Source organism: Equus przewalskii, chromosome 13, assembly GCF_037783145.1.
Source record: "Equus przewalskii isolate Varuska chromosome 13, EquPr2, whole genome shotgun sequence".
In the NCBI taxonomy this organism is placed as follows: domain Eukaryota; kingdom Metazoa; phylum Chordata; class Mammalia; order Perissodactyla; family Equidae; genus Equus; species Equus przewalskii.
In genome coordinates this window covers 70,826,850-70,842,124 of record NC_091843.1, presented here as the reverse complement: position 1 = coordinate 70,842,124, position 15,275 = coordinate 70,826,850, and the positions used below count along the sequence as shown (strand labels likewise).

The 15,275-nt window shown below is 39.0% G+C and overlaps 1 protein-coding gene across 1 annotated transcript in view; it reads right to left on the bottom strand.

Moving 5' to 3' along the window:
* Positions 1 to 6,018, bottom strand: part of LIX1 (limb and CNS expressed 1) — a 48,332-nt gene extending 42,314 nt beyond the window's left edge. The window contains exon 1 of the mRNA XM_008535832.2: positions 5,602 to 6,018. Within this exon, the coding sequence (XP_008534054.2) occupies positions 5,602 to 5,683 (82 nt within the window). The 5' untranslated portion in view covers positions 5,684 to 6,018. The remainder of the gene's footprint in view (positions 1 to 5,601) is intronic.
* Between the last annotated feature and the right edge of the window lie 9,257 nt (positions 6,019 to 15,275).

Here is a 15,275-nt window from a genome sequence, read left to right as displayed (position 1 = left end):
TGTAACAATGACCTATTTTGTCAATATTGAACTTTCCATAGGATTCTTTTTTTTTTTTTCTTTTAAAATAGGATTGTTTTAACCACCTGGATAGACTAAACTTATGTGAGCATTTGAACATGGAGGAAAAGAAAGAAGAGCCTTTGGGGTTAAAACTTCAATGTGAAATGTATTAAATAAAGAAGATTCTTTTATGAAAGGCTTCTAAAGTTGTCTTATATTTCTTAAATCAATCTGTAGCACATAATCAGTAAAACCGTATCATTTAAACAGAAAAATCATAACTTAAAAACTCACCCTTGTGCAGCTGTATCCTATTATGGGCTGTAACTTAACACACGAGTTTCAGAAGTTGTTAAAGTTGGGTTCAGGCTAACAAATCTTAACTATCAAAAAAAAGCCTATGGTGAGATGAGACAGCAGACCACGAAGAGGCATCAGATTTGATCACAGGAGGGGTGTAAATCATATTTTATTTTGATGTTTTAAATATTATTTATACATTAGGGAATAAACATGTTAGGACAGATATGGCCATTAAGTGATCAAGAAGCCACTTATTTTCTCAGGGGTTTAGTTTGCATGTTCCGCTTTGGTGGCTCGGGTTTGCCAGTTCGGATCCTGGGTGCGGACCTACACACTGCATGTCAAGCCATGCTGTGGCAGGCATCCCACATATGAAGTGGAGGAAGATGGGCATGGATGTTAGCTCTGGGCCAGTCTTCCACAGCAAAAAGAGGAGGATTGGAGGCAGATGTTAGTTCAGGACTAATCTTCCTCCAAAAAAAAAAAAAGAAAGAAAAGAAAAAGAAAAAAAAGAAGGCATCTATTCTTTTCCATTATGAAAAATTTTATCCTGGGGCTGAGCCTTTCAGAATTTAAACTCTACCAAATGTATACTTACTGGAAAAAACAATAGAACAGTGCTTATGCCAGTGACAGCTGAACAGAAATCTGCATTTTTCCCCTAGTATAAATGCAAATAAAAATAGTTGTATCCTGTAATAAATTAAGTAAAATTAGCATTTGAATAGGCTTCAGCAGAGCAGACATCCACAGTTTAGATGCTAAAATTATCAGAGTTAAAATGATTGTAATTAAGATGCAATCATTAATCCAAAATGAGCTATCGAGCAGCAGCAGGTTTTTTTGACCATATTCTGTCAGGCCCACTTTCCGTGGTGGACTGCAATGCAATACGTGTAGTGATTTTACTGCAGAAGTACCTTCATCCCTTACATCCTACTCTATTCCTTTCTGTGAAAAGAAAAAACCATAAATGTATCATCAAATTTATTGATTTCAGATAACCGCACTAAAAAGCATGGAGAAAATACTTGACTCTTGAGGATTTTTGCTCTCTCGTATTGCATACAGCCACATTCATGATAACTAAGATATTTTTAATAGCTGTATAGTCTGGTCCAATATTTCCAACAGGTAAAAATGTACTTTTTGAAGTATTCACCTATCTGATGATGCAGAAAAATGTTTCCCAAAATGGAAGAGTTAATGCACCTCACATATGTGAGAAATTTACCTCTATTTATGCAATGTTTAGTAAAGTTTCCATCTTTTTTTTAATTATAAAATTTGAGGGAACATATTAGTGAAATCTAACATGTCACTTTATAAGTCAATGCTAGAAACAAACACATTCTCATGGTTTTAGTGACAGCTAAGGTAGGTTTTTTAACAATCTGTTTGAGAAAATTTGCCTTGATCTTGCACTTCAGTTAGTAAAAGTGCTTTCTCCCTATGGGCTTGTTTACATTCACAAATCTTGCATCTTGCCTGAATGGGCAAAAGGATTCTTGCTGTGAAAAAGCTGCAATTCTCCCCAACTTAGTATCAGGAAATGTACCTCCAACAGATGTCAATATAATCTTTTCCCCAATGCAACATAAGGCCATAAACTTCCAGAACTAATCTAGGATCACTGTTAACTCCAGTGGCTCCCTCTTGCCTGCACTTCAGCGTGACTCCACCTGCCTTCTCAGCCTTGTCTTCACCTCCCCCTGTGCATTATTTTTGTGTTGCCTGGTCTGCGTTTGGACGAGCTATTCTCTCTCCTCACAAATGCCCTTCTCCTCTCCCTCTCCTATCACACTGCTGTTTAAATGTGCCTATTTCACAGGTTCCCTCCACACTCCCAGAAGGGTTGATTTCTATCTCCCTCTGTTTTCCTAACAGATACTGCCATGACAGCATGAATGACATGGTAATGTAACGCCTCTGAGAGGCAATGTCTTGTAGTGGCTAAAGGTGAGGAGTTGGAAGATAGAATTTGAAACCTGGCTCTATCACTTACTAGCTGTGTGACCTTGGGAAAGTCACCTTAACCTCCATAAGCCTTGTTCCCCTCACCTGTAAATAACAATGGTACCTGCATTACTGGCTTACTGTGAAGAATAAATGCTCCTAGCATAGTGTCTGTCATCACGTGATGAGGATTTGGCATCCTTGCATAACCATGAATGGACGAAGGACGAGGCCAAAGACGGCAGATAAGCATATTATGCTCTTGTAATTTGAAGCGTTAACACTCAGAGTGGAATCTGAAATGTGGCCATCTTGAAATCACGTGGTGATCTCCTTTGAGAAAGCATGTGAGAAACTGTCAAACAGTGGTAAACAAATGGTAAGCTCACACATGTACTCTCAGAAGAGCTGACAGGGGCTGCTTTTAGGATAGCCCATCTTTGGTTGTGACACATGACACATGAGAAGAAACTGGATGCTGCACAAAGCCAGGAATGGAAGGCCACATGGAGATGCGCCTTCATTTCTCTGCAGAGAGATCCTGTCTGGTGGTGTGGAGACTCCCGGCACCCCTTGTTACAAAATGGAGATGTTTAGCTAGCAGAGACCAGTCCGGTGTCAGCTTAGATGAGCAAACTTCAAATTGAGAGCCAACCCTACTTAAAATGTCTTTCCATTAGTTTTCGTTTGAAATGTGAAATAGGGAATAGGGAAAAAAATTGTCATGGAATTCATTTCCCTCCAAGAAAGAAAATAAAAAACAAATCCCAACTATTGCCGGATGAACACCTTTGTCTAAAACAAATGAGGGATTTAATGCATTGCAAAACACCACTTGGAGGGCCTCCTTGGCTGAGAAAAGCATTCAAACCTTATTTTCTTAAATGAATGTAACTATCCCCGTGCGCATCAGTCTCAGACCAGAAAACTCTCTGGGTGCTTTTCCTGACCAACTGGAAGAGAAAAATTCAATTTACTGTTGCTTCTTTTTAAACAAATCAAAAGCCAACTGAGGAGAACAAATTAATCAAATGATTATTGACATCCGCTGTATTACGGGTTTCCAAAGAATGAAGAGAGAAAAAACTGCCTTTGCATTTATAGAAGAAAAATTTAGAAAAACACTTTGAGTGTTTTTTTAATCTTCCTTTGTTCAACTGTGCTGAGTTTTAAAAATTCGTGAATTGGCTTTTCACCTTGCGGGAAAGCAAGGCAGCAGTTTTTCTTAAGGAATTGGCAGTGATGTGCGCAAGTACTGAGACCTTTCCTTGTGCTGGGAAGAGACTGGATTGAGGTGGGGAAAGAGGAGCCAGGAGTGACTAAAAGTAGAGGAGGCTAGTGACAGCTTTTTACAGGCTGTGTAAAACAGAGTGTGGTGGCAGCAATTTATGGGTGTGCCAAGGAAAATGAGTCCACGTGCTAAACTCTGGCACGCAAACGACAGGTTGCTAAGGCATGGCGTAGCCCCCAGGCAGACTTTTGATGCCCTGCCCCAGAAAGGAAGTAAGCCTGTTCCCATTTACCCCTTGAAGATGGTGAGGGGTTGGATGTTTTGATGTTCTAAAAATCCCTGGTACAGAAATTTGCCATTTGGCTTACTTTCATTTAGTCATTTTTCAGATTAGAAACATCTGAAGGGAGAGGATCAGCAGTTGAATATTCACACCTAGGAAGCCATCCAAGCAGTTGGTGAGTGGCGGCCCATTCTGGGGTAAGCAGGCAACACTATCTGATCAAATTTAGGTTCTATGTTAATGAATGAAATATATAAAATTGGGCACCTCTTTGTTTTTCCATATGAAAGAGTTCCTGCAAAGGTCTGGATAATAGAACACAATGTATGCTTTATTTTAACCTTTTTCTATTTTATTCTCTCTGCTAGACTGTAAACAATTGCTGGGATTTAGTTCAGCCTAAAGAGTGGGCCATGTAATTTCAGATTAAACTTCTTAAATTCACAATGAACTCTGAAAAATTTCCCCTCTGTTTCTTTTTACTGCTCCCACTCTCCAGAGCGTCAGCACAAGACCCCTGGCCCTATACAATTTATCCAAAGCCTTGGGGAGGTCAGGAGCCCTTTCACCCTCCACCAGTGAATTCAGCGCTATTGTAGGAGAGAGACATTCTTTCCTTCCCTTTTCACTTAAAGAAACATACCAAACCTGAATAGACTCCAGGCCAGACGGGGGAGGGAGCGACTTTTATTAGTTTTAACATAGTTATTGACACATGCTTGAAGACAGCATTTGAAAGAAAGAAAGAAAGAAGGGCTTTCATTTTATGCTTAGAGGGCAGATTGCTTACAATTTAATTTCCATAAAGAAAATTTTATAGAATCAAATGGCCTAACATTTCTTTTTCTTCATCATACATATGAGAAATATAAACTAAAAGGACATCTGGAAACTAACATTATTCAGCAATCAGAAAGCAAAAATCCAAACCATTGATGTTTTGATGGAGACAAACATAACGATATTCACAAAGAAGAAAGCTGTAACTTATTGAAGTGGAAAAAAAATGCCATGTGCATTTTACCTTTTGGGCAGTTCCCTCGCAAAGTTCTATTTCAGAAGCCCTTTGTAATATGAAACCCACTGTAGATAAGATACAACGTGAAGATAGTCTGTTTTGCAGCAGCAGGAAATCAAATTGGTTCCAGAAACGAAGTTACATGACAAATGGTTTAATGGTATTGCTAGAATTGGAAAGCCTGATTGAATTATTTTTCATAATCACTAAAAAAAAGATTTTGAAATAACTTTTGCCATAAGCCGTTTAGATTTTTGGTGGGGGAGGGTATTGCAGAGGTGAAAGACATCTAATTTTATTGGCCTTTTAACCAAAGTGTTACAATTTATCAAAATTTAAGAGCTCAGTGGTCATTTACTGTTAACTTGCTTGCAGCCAAAATTGTGAGACAAACACAATACTTGATTTAACATTCATATACGTTATGGTGGATTAAACAAGTTAAAACATAGATATACTTTATTATCATATTCAAGTTACTTTTAGTTTTGATCTGAGTACCAATCAACCTTGCTTTATTTAAGAAAGCTTCTGGAAAAGTTCATTAAGTTTTGGGGGAGTCCTAGATTTTAAGAGACTTCTAAACGATTAGCAAGATGTATCACTGACAAAATAACCCAGCGACTAATGCCCGGAGGTGAAATGCAATCATTCTCCTGACTGAAGTCAGGAGCAAGTTAAATATCACTTAGACCGCGGCACACGACTACAGAGATTTAGGAGAAATCATACTTAAATAGGATGTGACTAGACGTTTAGCACCAGTTTCTAAAAGAGTCAAAAAACTTTTTCCCCTTCAGTACTTACAGTCTTTGAAGACTAGAGCTGGGTCTCTGTGAGGCAAGACTTGGGCAATGATGTGTCTCAGGGATTCCAAGGTTCTGTCCATCTTGGGTCTGCCTGTGCGAGCCTGCTGCACAGCGTCCTCATGCCTGAATCCTTGCAGTCCTGGACTGAATTTGTACAGCTCATTGATGCACAGGATTACTGAAGAATCCCTTTTAACATCTGCCAATCAGACATTTCCCAGAATCTGAAGACCCCTCAGGGGGCCCTCCTCCCCGGCTCACTTATCTTTGTTGTATGCTGAGCTAATTAGCTCTAAAGGCTGGCTGACAGGCGGTTCCCATTGCTTTCTTCTGTTAAATACACCCACCTACAGGCTAGCGGGGAAAGCTCGCTAATCAGGGAATAGCTTTCCTCTCCTCCAGATTCTGCCTGAATGGCGCACTGCTCTTTGGCTTGGATATTTCTTTTGGTTTCCCATCTTCACATGTACTGTCTTCGGGTATATAAAGTCAAGAAGGTTATTTCTTAAGGAAATTTCCTTAGTGAAAAAGGAGTTTCAAGCTCAGAATCAGAATAGTTTAAATTCTTCTTTGGTAAAGAAGTGCTATAAAGATTGTGGATGTAGCCAGGCATCAGATTGTGCCTTCTATTTGGATTCAGGAGCATCTCTTTGGGAGCCAAGTTTTAAATCTTTTCCCCCGCTTCTGATGGGCAGTGGCAAGCAAACCTCGTAGACTGTCTTTCGCCTCGCCTGGGAACATTTGTTTCGCTTTTTATCCTTCAAGGCAAATCATTCCCAAGATTGACTTTAATGAATTCTGATTATCATTCACTTCCTTTGCTTTCATGATAATTCTTTGTATTAAAAATTTCAAGAGAAGCAAAAATATATTTTTCAAAAGACTGTAAGGAGTTATTAAAAGATCTTAAGAAAACAGAGATTCTTGTTCTACCTATGTCCTACACCCCTCACAGCACTCACAGCAACGTTAGATGGTCTTTCCACAGGAGACGTCAATGTAAGTCACCGGACTCTGCTGCAGTCATAAAGATTTATACCAGATATAAAAGAACTGATTTCAATGGCTGTAACCTACATTAGATGTTGAAGGCTTGTTGAGGACTTCTTTATTTTTATTTAAAAATTTCTCCAGGGTAGGCACATGAGGTTGCTTTCCAATTGTCAGATTCCATAATTATGTTGTATTACGTGATTAACTAAAACCAGTCCTTTAAAGACTATATAAAAATAAAATATTTTCCATGTGATGAGCTTCTTCAGCTAGTTGGTAGAATGGTGGAATTAATAAAAGGAAACAGAAGAAATGGGGCTGTAATAATAATTCCTATTATAACGACTATCACTTAGAAAATGCCCACAGAGAGTATGTGCTGCACACAACAGAGACGTGGGGCTGCCCCAGAATGCAAAGATATTACTATAAAAAAGGACTTGAAAGAAGCAGCCCTTCATGTTAAGATACTTATTTAGGGTCCCAAAGTGTACTTTACATGGGCTGTACCAAACAGGAAATCGTCAATGTCCTTGCCATCCAGGAGTTTATAATTTAGAAGAGAAACTAGATGCTTTGTAGACCAAAAAACTATTATACACTGATTAGGCACAAAGTAGAAATGAATGCAAGTACTTTTAGTGTGATATTGAATTGGAAACCAAGATATTTAAAGTTGCTATTCAAGAAACAAGAAAAATAATATGGAATTTTCAATATAAAAACAGAAAAATTAGAAATGATTGAACCATCTGATGGAATCATCTGATGCTAGGATCAATAAATGGACTTTTTATGGGCTTAAATTTAATTCCAGTGGTACATAAAAATATTTTGGTTGTGTAATGTGGTCAAAGGAATACTGAATTTGGGATTAGTAGGAACTAGGATTTGAGTTTTGTTATCTGTATGACTTTGAAGAAGTCACTTATCTTCTCTGGGCTCAGAGTCCTCATCTAGAAAACTAGGGGGTTGAACTGGATGCTCTCTTTCATATCTAACCTTTATGATTCTATGGCTAATGGGCACAAATATTATCACACATTTTCTAGCCTTTTGAAAAGTCATATATTTATTTCCTGTAAGCTGGACTGGTCTTCAAACAAATTGCTTCTATTCCCACAATCTCATATCCATTCATCAATACGAGAGAGAAAAATTAATAGGGTGAATTCAAAGCTACCACTAATGCTAACCAAAATGAAAGGTAAGAATTTGTTAAGAAAACTAGTCTTCAACCTACACACGACTTTTCTAAAGAAGGCAAATTATGAGCATCTGCTCAGAGAACTCCAAAACAGCTTTGCAAAGATAATTTCATAAAAAATCATCATCTTTAATGAGTTATATTTTAAGAAATGAAAAAAAGAATTCTAGAAAGGTGGATTATACAACATTCCAGTTGGATTCATAGTATACTTTCCTCTTACTCATTAGGCCCAGTCCTTCAGCAGGTCTCTGAAACCTTTGCTTATGCATTTCTCCCTTGTCCGCCTATAAAGACTTCTCACCTTAAAGAGCTGTTGTGAGACAGTCTAGAGAAACAACTCGGCGGTTTTTCACCACTCTCTCTCTCTTTGATGTAGAAAGCATCTGATGGAGATAGAAGATCCTGAGAAACCCCGGTGCGGTGTGTCTATTTGAGTGCAGATTCTACAGTTCACACGTTAGATTTCACTGTCAACCTCAACCATCTGTAGGCACATGCCAAAAGCAAAATCAAAGTATGGAAACAAGGGTAGATGACTATACTGAAACCAAAACGATGTTTTATAAATCCTGTCAGAGTACAACTCAGAAATATGAGAAATTGCATCCAACCGACATATTCAGTGATCAAAACTTACCACCCAATGGTACAAGAGGAAGGCTCAGTGCCAACAGCACACATACCAAGCTCCCAGGGAGCACAGAACTCTTGGAGAAGATAAGAAATCAAGGTGGTATATTTTGCACCATTTCATGCACAAAGTGACAAAACAGTCTATGGAAACAATAATTTTGCTGGTAAGGAAAAGGAAATTCATTCCTAGCATTCCAGTGTTCTTTTTGTTGTTAAACAGCTCTTTACAGGTACAAAAATGATAAGGAGGCGGGGGCCACCAATTGAAGTAACATCCAGAATGTTGGAAAACATCATAAATGCATCAAAGGATCATCTTTAGTTGAAAACAGGAAGGAAGCTCCACCACCCTCTTCGCCTCCCCACTTCATAATCTGCCTTGCCCTGGAGGAGGAGGCTGGGGAGGTGAAGGGGGAGAGCGGGCCTGTAGGTGAGGCTGCAGTGAAGTTGGTCAGACTCCACGTCCGGAAAGATTTCCGTGCAAGGCATGCAGACTCCAAGGACTAGACCTGCAGTAACTGAGCCTGAGCCAACTTATAAATACTCATTTCTAGGGAATCAGGTGACTGAGGGAGGAGGAGGACGCTGATGTAGATTTAGGAAGATTATCTTCCCTGAAATAATTTCCTCACTTACCTGCTAATGCCTTCTTAAAAATTTACAATTTAAGATAAAGTAAATAAAATGAAAAAGAATTGGAGACATGCAGTTAAATAAATTAATACAGAGCAAATGGTTTATAAAAACAATGGGAAATGACTGACAGCAGCTCCTTCCAGGTTCTGATGGGAGCTGGGTGGAGAGACCTGGAAGGCCCTAAATGCTGGATTGGCAGAAGAGGGTTGGAGCTGTGTGCAAGAGGGTTTCTGGGGGTGTGTGGGAGGGCGAAGAAGGGCAAGGGCCAGGAGGAAACTGACTTTGCGGAGGTAATGACTGATGACTGTTCAGTGTCAGCTTTGTTTAAGCCTTAACTACGAAGAGACCAGGAGGAGGAATGAATGGCTGGTTAGCATCAACTTTGTTTACTCTCAACTGTGAAGGAACAAGAAACAGGAATGAAATGGCTGCTCAATGTTAGTTTGTTTACTCTCAGCTGGGAAGGGACCAATGAGATGTTGGAATCGAGGTACTTATGAGCGGGTCAGTTGGAAAGGCAACTTCCTATTACTAGACAAAAGTTTAAAAACACAGGCAACATAAAAGAACTTTATCTCAGATATTTGTTCATCGATATTTCACTACATTTAGGAAATCATCAATAAGAATGAATCTGTTGAACTGCAGGAGCAAATAATTAGAAAAGTAATTAATATCCCATCTACAGATTAAAGGAATGTACATTTCATCATTGTTATAGAACACTATAAAAAATGCTTTCCTGAAATAACTTCCCTCCCCATCAGAAAAAACCACTAGTGAGCTGCCCTTTATCCTTGCCAGGGCAGTCAGAGTGGACAATCTTACTAGAAAGCACAATGAAAGTAAACTCCTCATTTATCTGGGCCTTCTGTTTTTTTTGGAATATATTTGGGATTCTAAATGAGCCCATGTCATCTCGACTGTTTTATGTAACCAGTTACCCAGGCCTGATTGGAATTTGGTCTCCAAAGAGAAGTAAAATTGATTCTTCAAGAAACACTTGAGAGGCCAAAGGTATCACTGGGGGGAGGCTTTGCTAGTTCACAGTTCTCACACCTTCCAGATAAACTCAGAGTTAGGAGGGAGAATTGGGATGTTCAAATTTACACCAAGCCCTTGGGTCACGAGATATGTGTTCTGTGAAAACTGAACTGACTAGCTTAACTGTGGCTGGCTGACTTCCAGCATAATATATATTTTGAAAAGGATTGTTTTTGGAATGGATTTTGCCAATGTCCTTTACAACAATATTTTCTCCTTCATAAAAGTTTATCTACCTATTGGTTTCTCTCCCTCGCCTTGCATTTTCTCACAAGACCGCCTCCCCCGCCCCCACCAGATCCAACTGTCCAGGGCAGGTGTTTGTTTTGTTGGGTGTTCCAGAAAAAACTTTATACAAGTTGTGGCTATAAAGTGATCAGATTGATCCTAAGAGAGGGATCTGAACTCCAGTTGAATCTCTGAGCCACTCCTCAAATGAAGAGATGAGGTCTTCTCTAAGGGGCGTGCTGTGGGATGGACACACGCCTGGCTGACACGCGCTGGCTGGAGCTACCTTTTTTTCTTTAAAGTCACGTTTTCTGAGGGTATGAATTGTATGGAATGTTTAAACCTTTGCAACAATAATGAGCAAATTAAAATGAAAATCTAAACCATGAAAGAAATTAATAATATTAGATGAAAACAAACCTAGGGAGAATATTTATTGGTTATAAACAAATAACTTAAACCTGAGATTAGTTGAAGGCGCTGTTAGGTTCAAGCAAGCCGGTAATTTCACAGCTCCATGTATTTTAGATGAAGCTTCCTGTAAAGGCTGTATCATTAGTATACTCTTAATTCAATTCGGGCTGCACTTGCGGATATGCTTGCATTAAGATAAAAGCCTTGTGCCATCCATTTCACACTGTAAACTGTAATTTCCATTTCATTTCCTATGCAGTCATCACCAGAGCACTGCGCTTAGCATGCATGCTGCTGATACAGAAGAAACATTCTTTCTTTTCAGAATTTGTTTAAAGAAGGCAGAAAAGGAAACTGCATAGAAAGGGGGTCTACTTTTCCACAAATTGAAAACTGGACAAAGACCAAGTGAGGGAATCATAGATGTTTCTGATCCTCTCAAGGTACCTCTGCAGCCCTGAGCTCAAGGAAAAAGAACCTCTCCCCCGGCACCACCCCGCTCCCCTCCCACTCCCCATGAAAAGCCAGATATGTTCCACTCAGGGCTCTGGTCTATTGAGATAAGTTTTCTTGGGCCTGTGAGAAGATGAAAATGCTTATTATGGGAAAAAACCCTTTGTTTTCTAAAATGGGAGGACACTTTGTGGAGGACAGGACTCCAAGCCTGGACCTGGCTGTGAGGACTGTCTCCTCTCATACCTCCACGGCACCAGGAAGACACGTCAACATTCGTGGTCCTTAGCGACCTTGCAGAACAGACCCCTGGGCTGGATACACCACCTGAGTACACTGGCTTTCCTATATTCACCTTTCTGGACGTAGCAGCTCCATCTTCTTCTCCCACTCACTCCCAACTTTATTCCCTCTATGTGACTTTGGGCAAGTAATTTTACATCTAAAGATGTTTTCTCATCTCTAAAATAAAAACAAGGTAATAAACTCTGTAACTCTAGTCCAATATAATAGGATTCTATTCCAGATTGTCTGGCATAACGCTTCTACTCCAGATTCCTTCCAATCCATTCTCTAACACTGACAAATTTCCCTTAGTTCCCCTCCCTCCTCCCTCTAAAATCAAATTATTGCACTGCCCAAAACCTATAATCACTCTTTTGCTTAACACATCAAGTTAAACTTGCTGAAAAAAATTTCCAAATCATCTATAATTTGGTCCTTTGCTGCACAACACCCTTTTCCCCACTACAGCATAGCAAGCACAGTACATTCGTCTTTTGGATTTTCTGCACGATTTTCTCTTTGCAAAATCCTTTTCAGTCTATCTATCCAATCAAATCCCCCTTCCCCAGAACTCACCAAATCCCTCTGGCCTGTCTCTGATCCACTGTCCTCGGAATTTCCTCAGCACTAGATCAACGGGACCAGGCCCTTCAGTATGGTTTACTTCGTGCTGTCAGGTTGTTGTTTCCTCGTCTCTCCAAATACAGCAGAGGCTTTCTGCTCATGAAAACTGTATCTTAAAAATCTGTGTATTCCCTTCCCTGATATCGCTTTATATACCACCAAACACCTGGACAACTGATGTGTGAACATATATATTTTTCTTCCTAATGTAGGTCAAATCCCTTTTACCAATAGCAGAGTTATAGCAAGTACGGTTTGTTTTTTGATTCATTTATTTCAGGTGTTTTTTTTTTTAAATGGAAGCACATAATATTGTGACACATGTCCCAAATAATATTATTTTATTTGTATTATGAGACACGTTCCTGGTTATGGAATTAAGCCTACAATAATCTAACTCTAAATGTAATATAAAATATTAATATTAATGTCATTATTTACAAAATTAAGGTAAAAAAAAACTTTCAGTCTTTAAAATGTAACATTAGCCTTTGCAAATGTGGCAGGCTTTGGAGTTATCCCCACACTCCTGGTTATTACTCAACCATGTAACTCACGGCTGAACTATACCACATCCTGTCTTATACAGTTGCAAAAGACGTTCCAGCACGTACTCAATAAAGTGAATCAAGGTCAAGTTAAGATATGGCCTGAAGCTCTCAAAGATGTTGTGAGAAGGCATGAAGAACAAGGAAGACAGTGAGCCTCAGCCCACCCAGAGTACAGAATTTGTGACCTCAAATAAGCCTACACCTCAGGGCGGTGCTCTCCCTGAGAACCTAATGAGCTCCTCCCTCCATCCTGTGGAAGTGGCTGATAAACCACAAGGTAGCAGCTTTACCTGCTGAGTTCTTTAATTAGTCAACAATGTGTTTTGTCAGAAAATTTACTGAGCACTTGACTAAAAGAATGATTGTCTTGAGCTGTACTAATCTTCCGTTTGTACCCTTTGAAGATCTTTATGGTTCTGGTGAAAGCTCAAAGATAGGCAGCTGTTTGCCAAAGAACAGACCAATGGCTACCAACACCGCAGAGTTAGCACAACTATAAACTGCACATCTTGTGAGAAAGGCTTATTTAATGTGAACACCAAGGAGACGGATCCAAAGCTAGAAGCAAAATATCCGTGCATCTTGATAAAAACAGGGCGCCAAAAGGAACACTGCTGAACTATCAGTGACCTCGACAATAGGAAAACTTCCTCTGTAATCTTCCTTTTGGTAACCTTAAGTCATTTGAGCAATATTTACTACGCATATAGTGTGTATCAGGCACTGCGCTAAGCTCCTTTCAGGTGCTATTTCATTTAAACTTCACAACCACGCTGAGACAGGCACTATTAAATGTCCTCACTTTTACAAAAAAGTGAGGTTAGAGAGGCTACAGAAGGTTTGGGAAGTGGTAGAACAGGATTTAAATTAGGAACTCCCAGACTCAAAGTGTTTTGTTAACAATCACAATACGCAGCTTCGCGACATTAGTAATAAACTTAAATTTTGTTTTTGCTCATTGTTCACTATTGACGTTTTAAAATGTGAGGGGTACATCTTGTCTGACAGGGTAAACTTTCTAATTTCTAATTGATCGTTACTCAAAAGCATCTTTTAAAAACAATTCTTGTGATTAAACCCTGAATAATTTGTTCAGATTTGTGCATTTGACTAATTTGTTTTGTGACCCATAGGACATCTTAGGTGATTAAGAACTGTGTTTATTTGATTTCTAAGCTCCTCAAACAGTAGTAAGTTTTCAATGTAGCAGGCACCCAAAAGAGGACTGAGTCAACTGAGTAAAGCTGAGTAGGATGAAGCCATATAGTTTCATTCCTAATTTGCTTGAGACTCTTAGAAAATCTCTCCCAAAATAAACATTCTATGATTCTATTAAGCTACCTTCAACATTTTGCTATTAAAATGCTTTAAAGTAGATTATAAAAAAGGAATACCTGAATTTAAAGACATACCTAAAATTCAAAGCTATGTAAATACTTCCAAAATTAGTAATTTTCAAGAGAACTGGCTTTGATATTTTCTTGCATCGGTATTATTAAAGTGAATTAGATAATGACAAGTCTTGCAATAGCCAGATTAATTTTGCAAAGGTGAAAGGGAATCTGCTGTCTTAATCTTGGAAAAGAATCTGCGGTTATTTCCTTTGATAGATCATAATCACAAATGCAAGTAATTTAAGGACATCCTATCTGGTGACTGGGGGGTGACACTGCCATCTAGTGGCCATTTCTCAGAGCGGTGATATCCTTACTCTTCCAGCCTATTGAGCGAGGGAGACTTGACTATCACCAGGTCCATATACTTAGGCACCCATCTTCACGTCTCACTGGATTACAGAGTCTTTGAGGGAGGAACCATGTCTCATGTGTTTTCTTTCTTCCCTGCAATCAGTATTTGTTAATGTTGAAGTGAAAACATGTTCTGGACCCACTCAGCTAAGAATATTACAAAAAACATTTCACTCATATCTTCTCCCTCCCCTGACCCCTAACTCTTCTACCTCTGCTCAGGCCTGTGTAAAAACTGGCAACACTAAAAACTGGTGGGACTATCTCAAGATTCTGTTCCCATGACCACATTACCATTTAAGAAGCAGAAAATAAAACCACCCTTAACACAGACCACAAAACCAGACTAAAGACTAAAAAAACAGATGGCAGGGAATTCTTCAAGTGGTTAAATAAAACGCCACCAAGTTGTTAAGAATTTCAGAAAGATAAACATCACTATAGTTATCACTCTAGTAGCTACACTTTACTGAATGCTTATAAAATGTGAGGCATTCTTCTAAGCACTTTCTGCGCACTGTCTTGTAATCCTCAAAACCACCCTAGAAAGTAGCTATAAATCCAATTTTAACAGTAAGAAAACTGAGGTGGAGAAGGAGAGAAATAGGGAGAGAGAAATACGACTTGCCTAAGGTTGTTTCCACCGGTAAGTGGAAAAGCTGTGATTTGAAACCAAGCAATCTACTGGTTTTCGGTAGAGAACAGAAGCAGTAATAGATTTAAAAAAATACTTAAATATCCCTAATTATTTCGAAAAATAGCTTTTGGCAGATTTATCAGTCATCTAAATTACCTGAAAAATTGGATTGCTTTAGCAGAATTACTGTAATTATCTTTTAGAAGATATGCATTG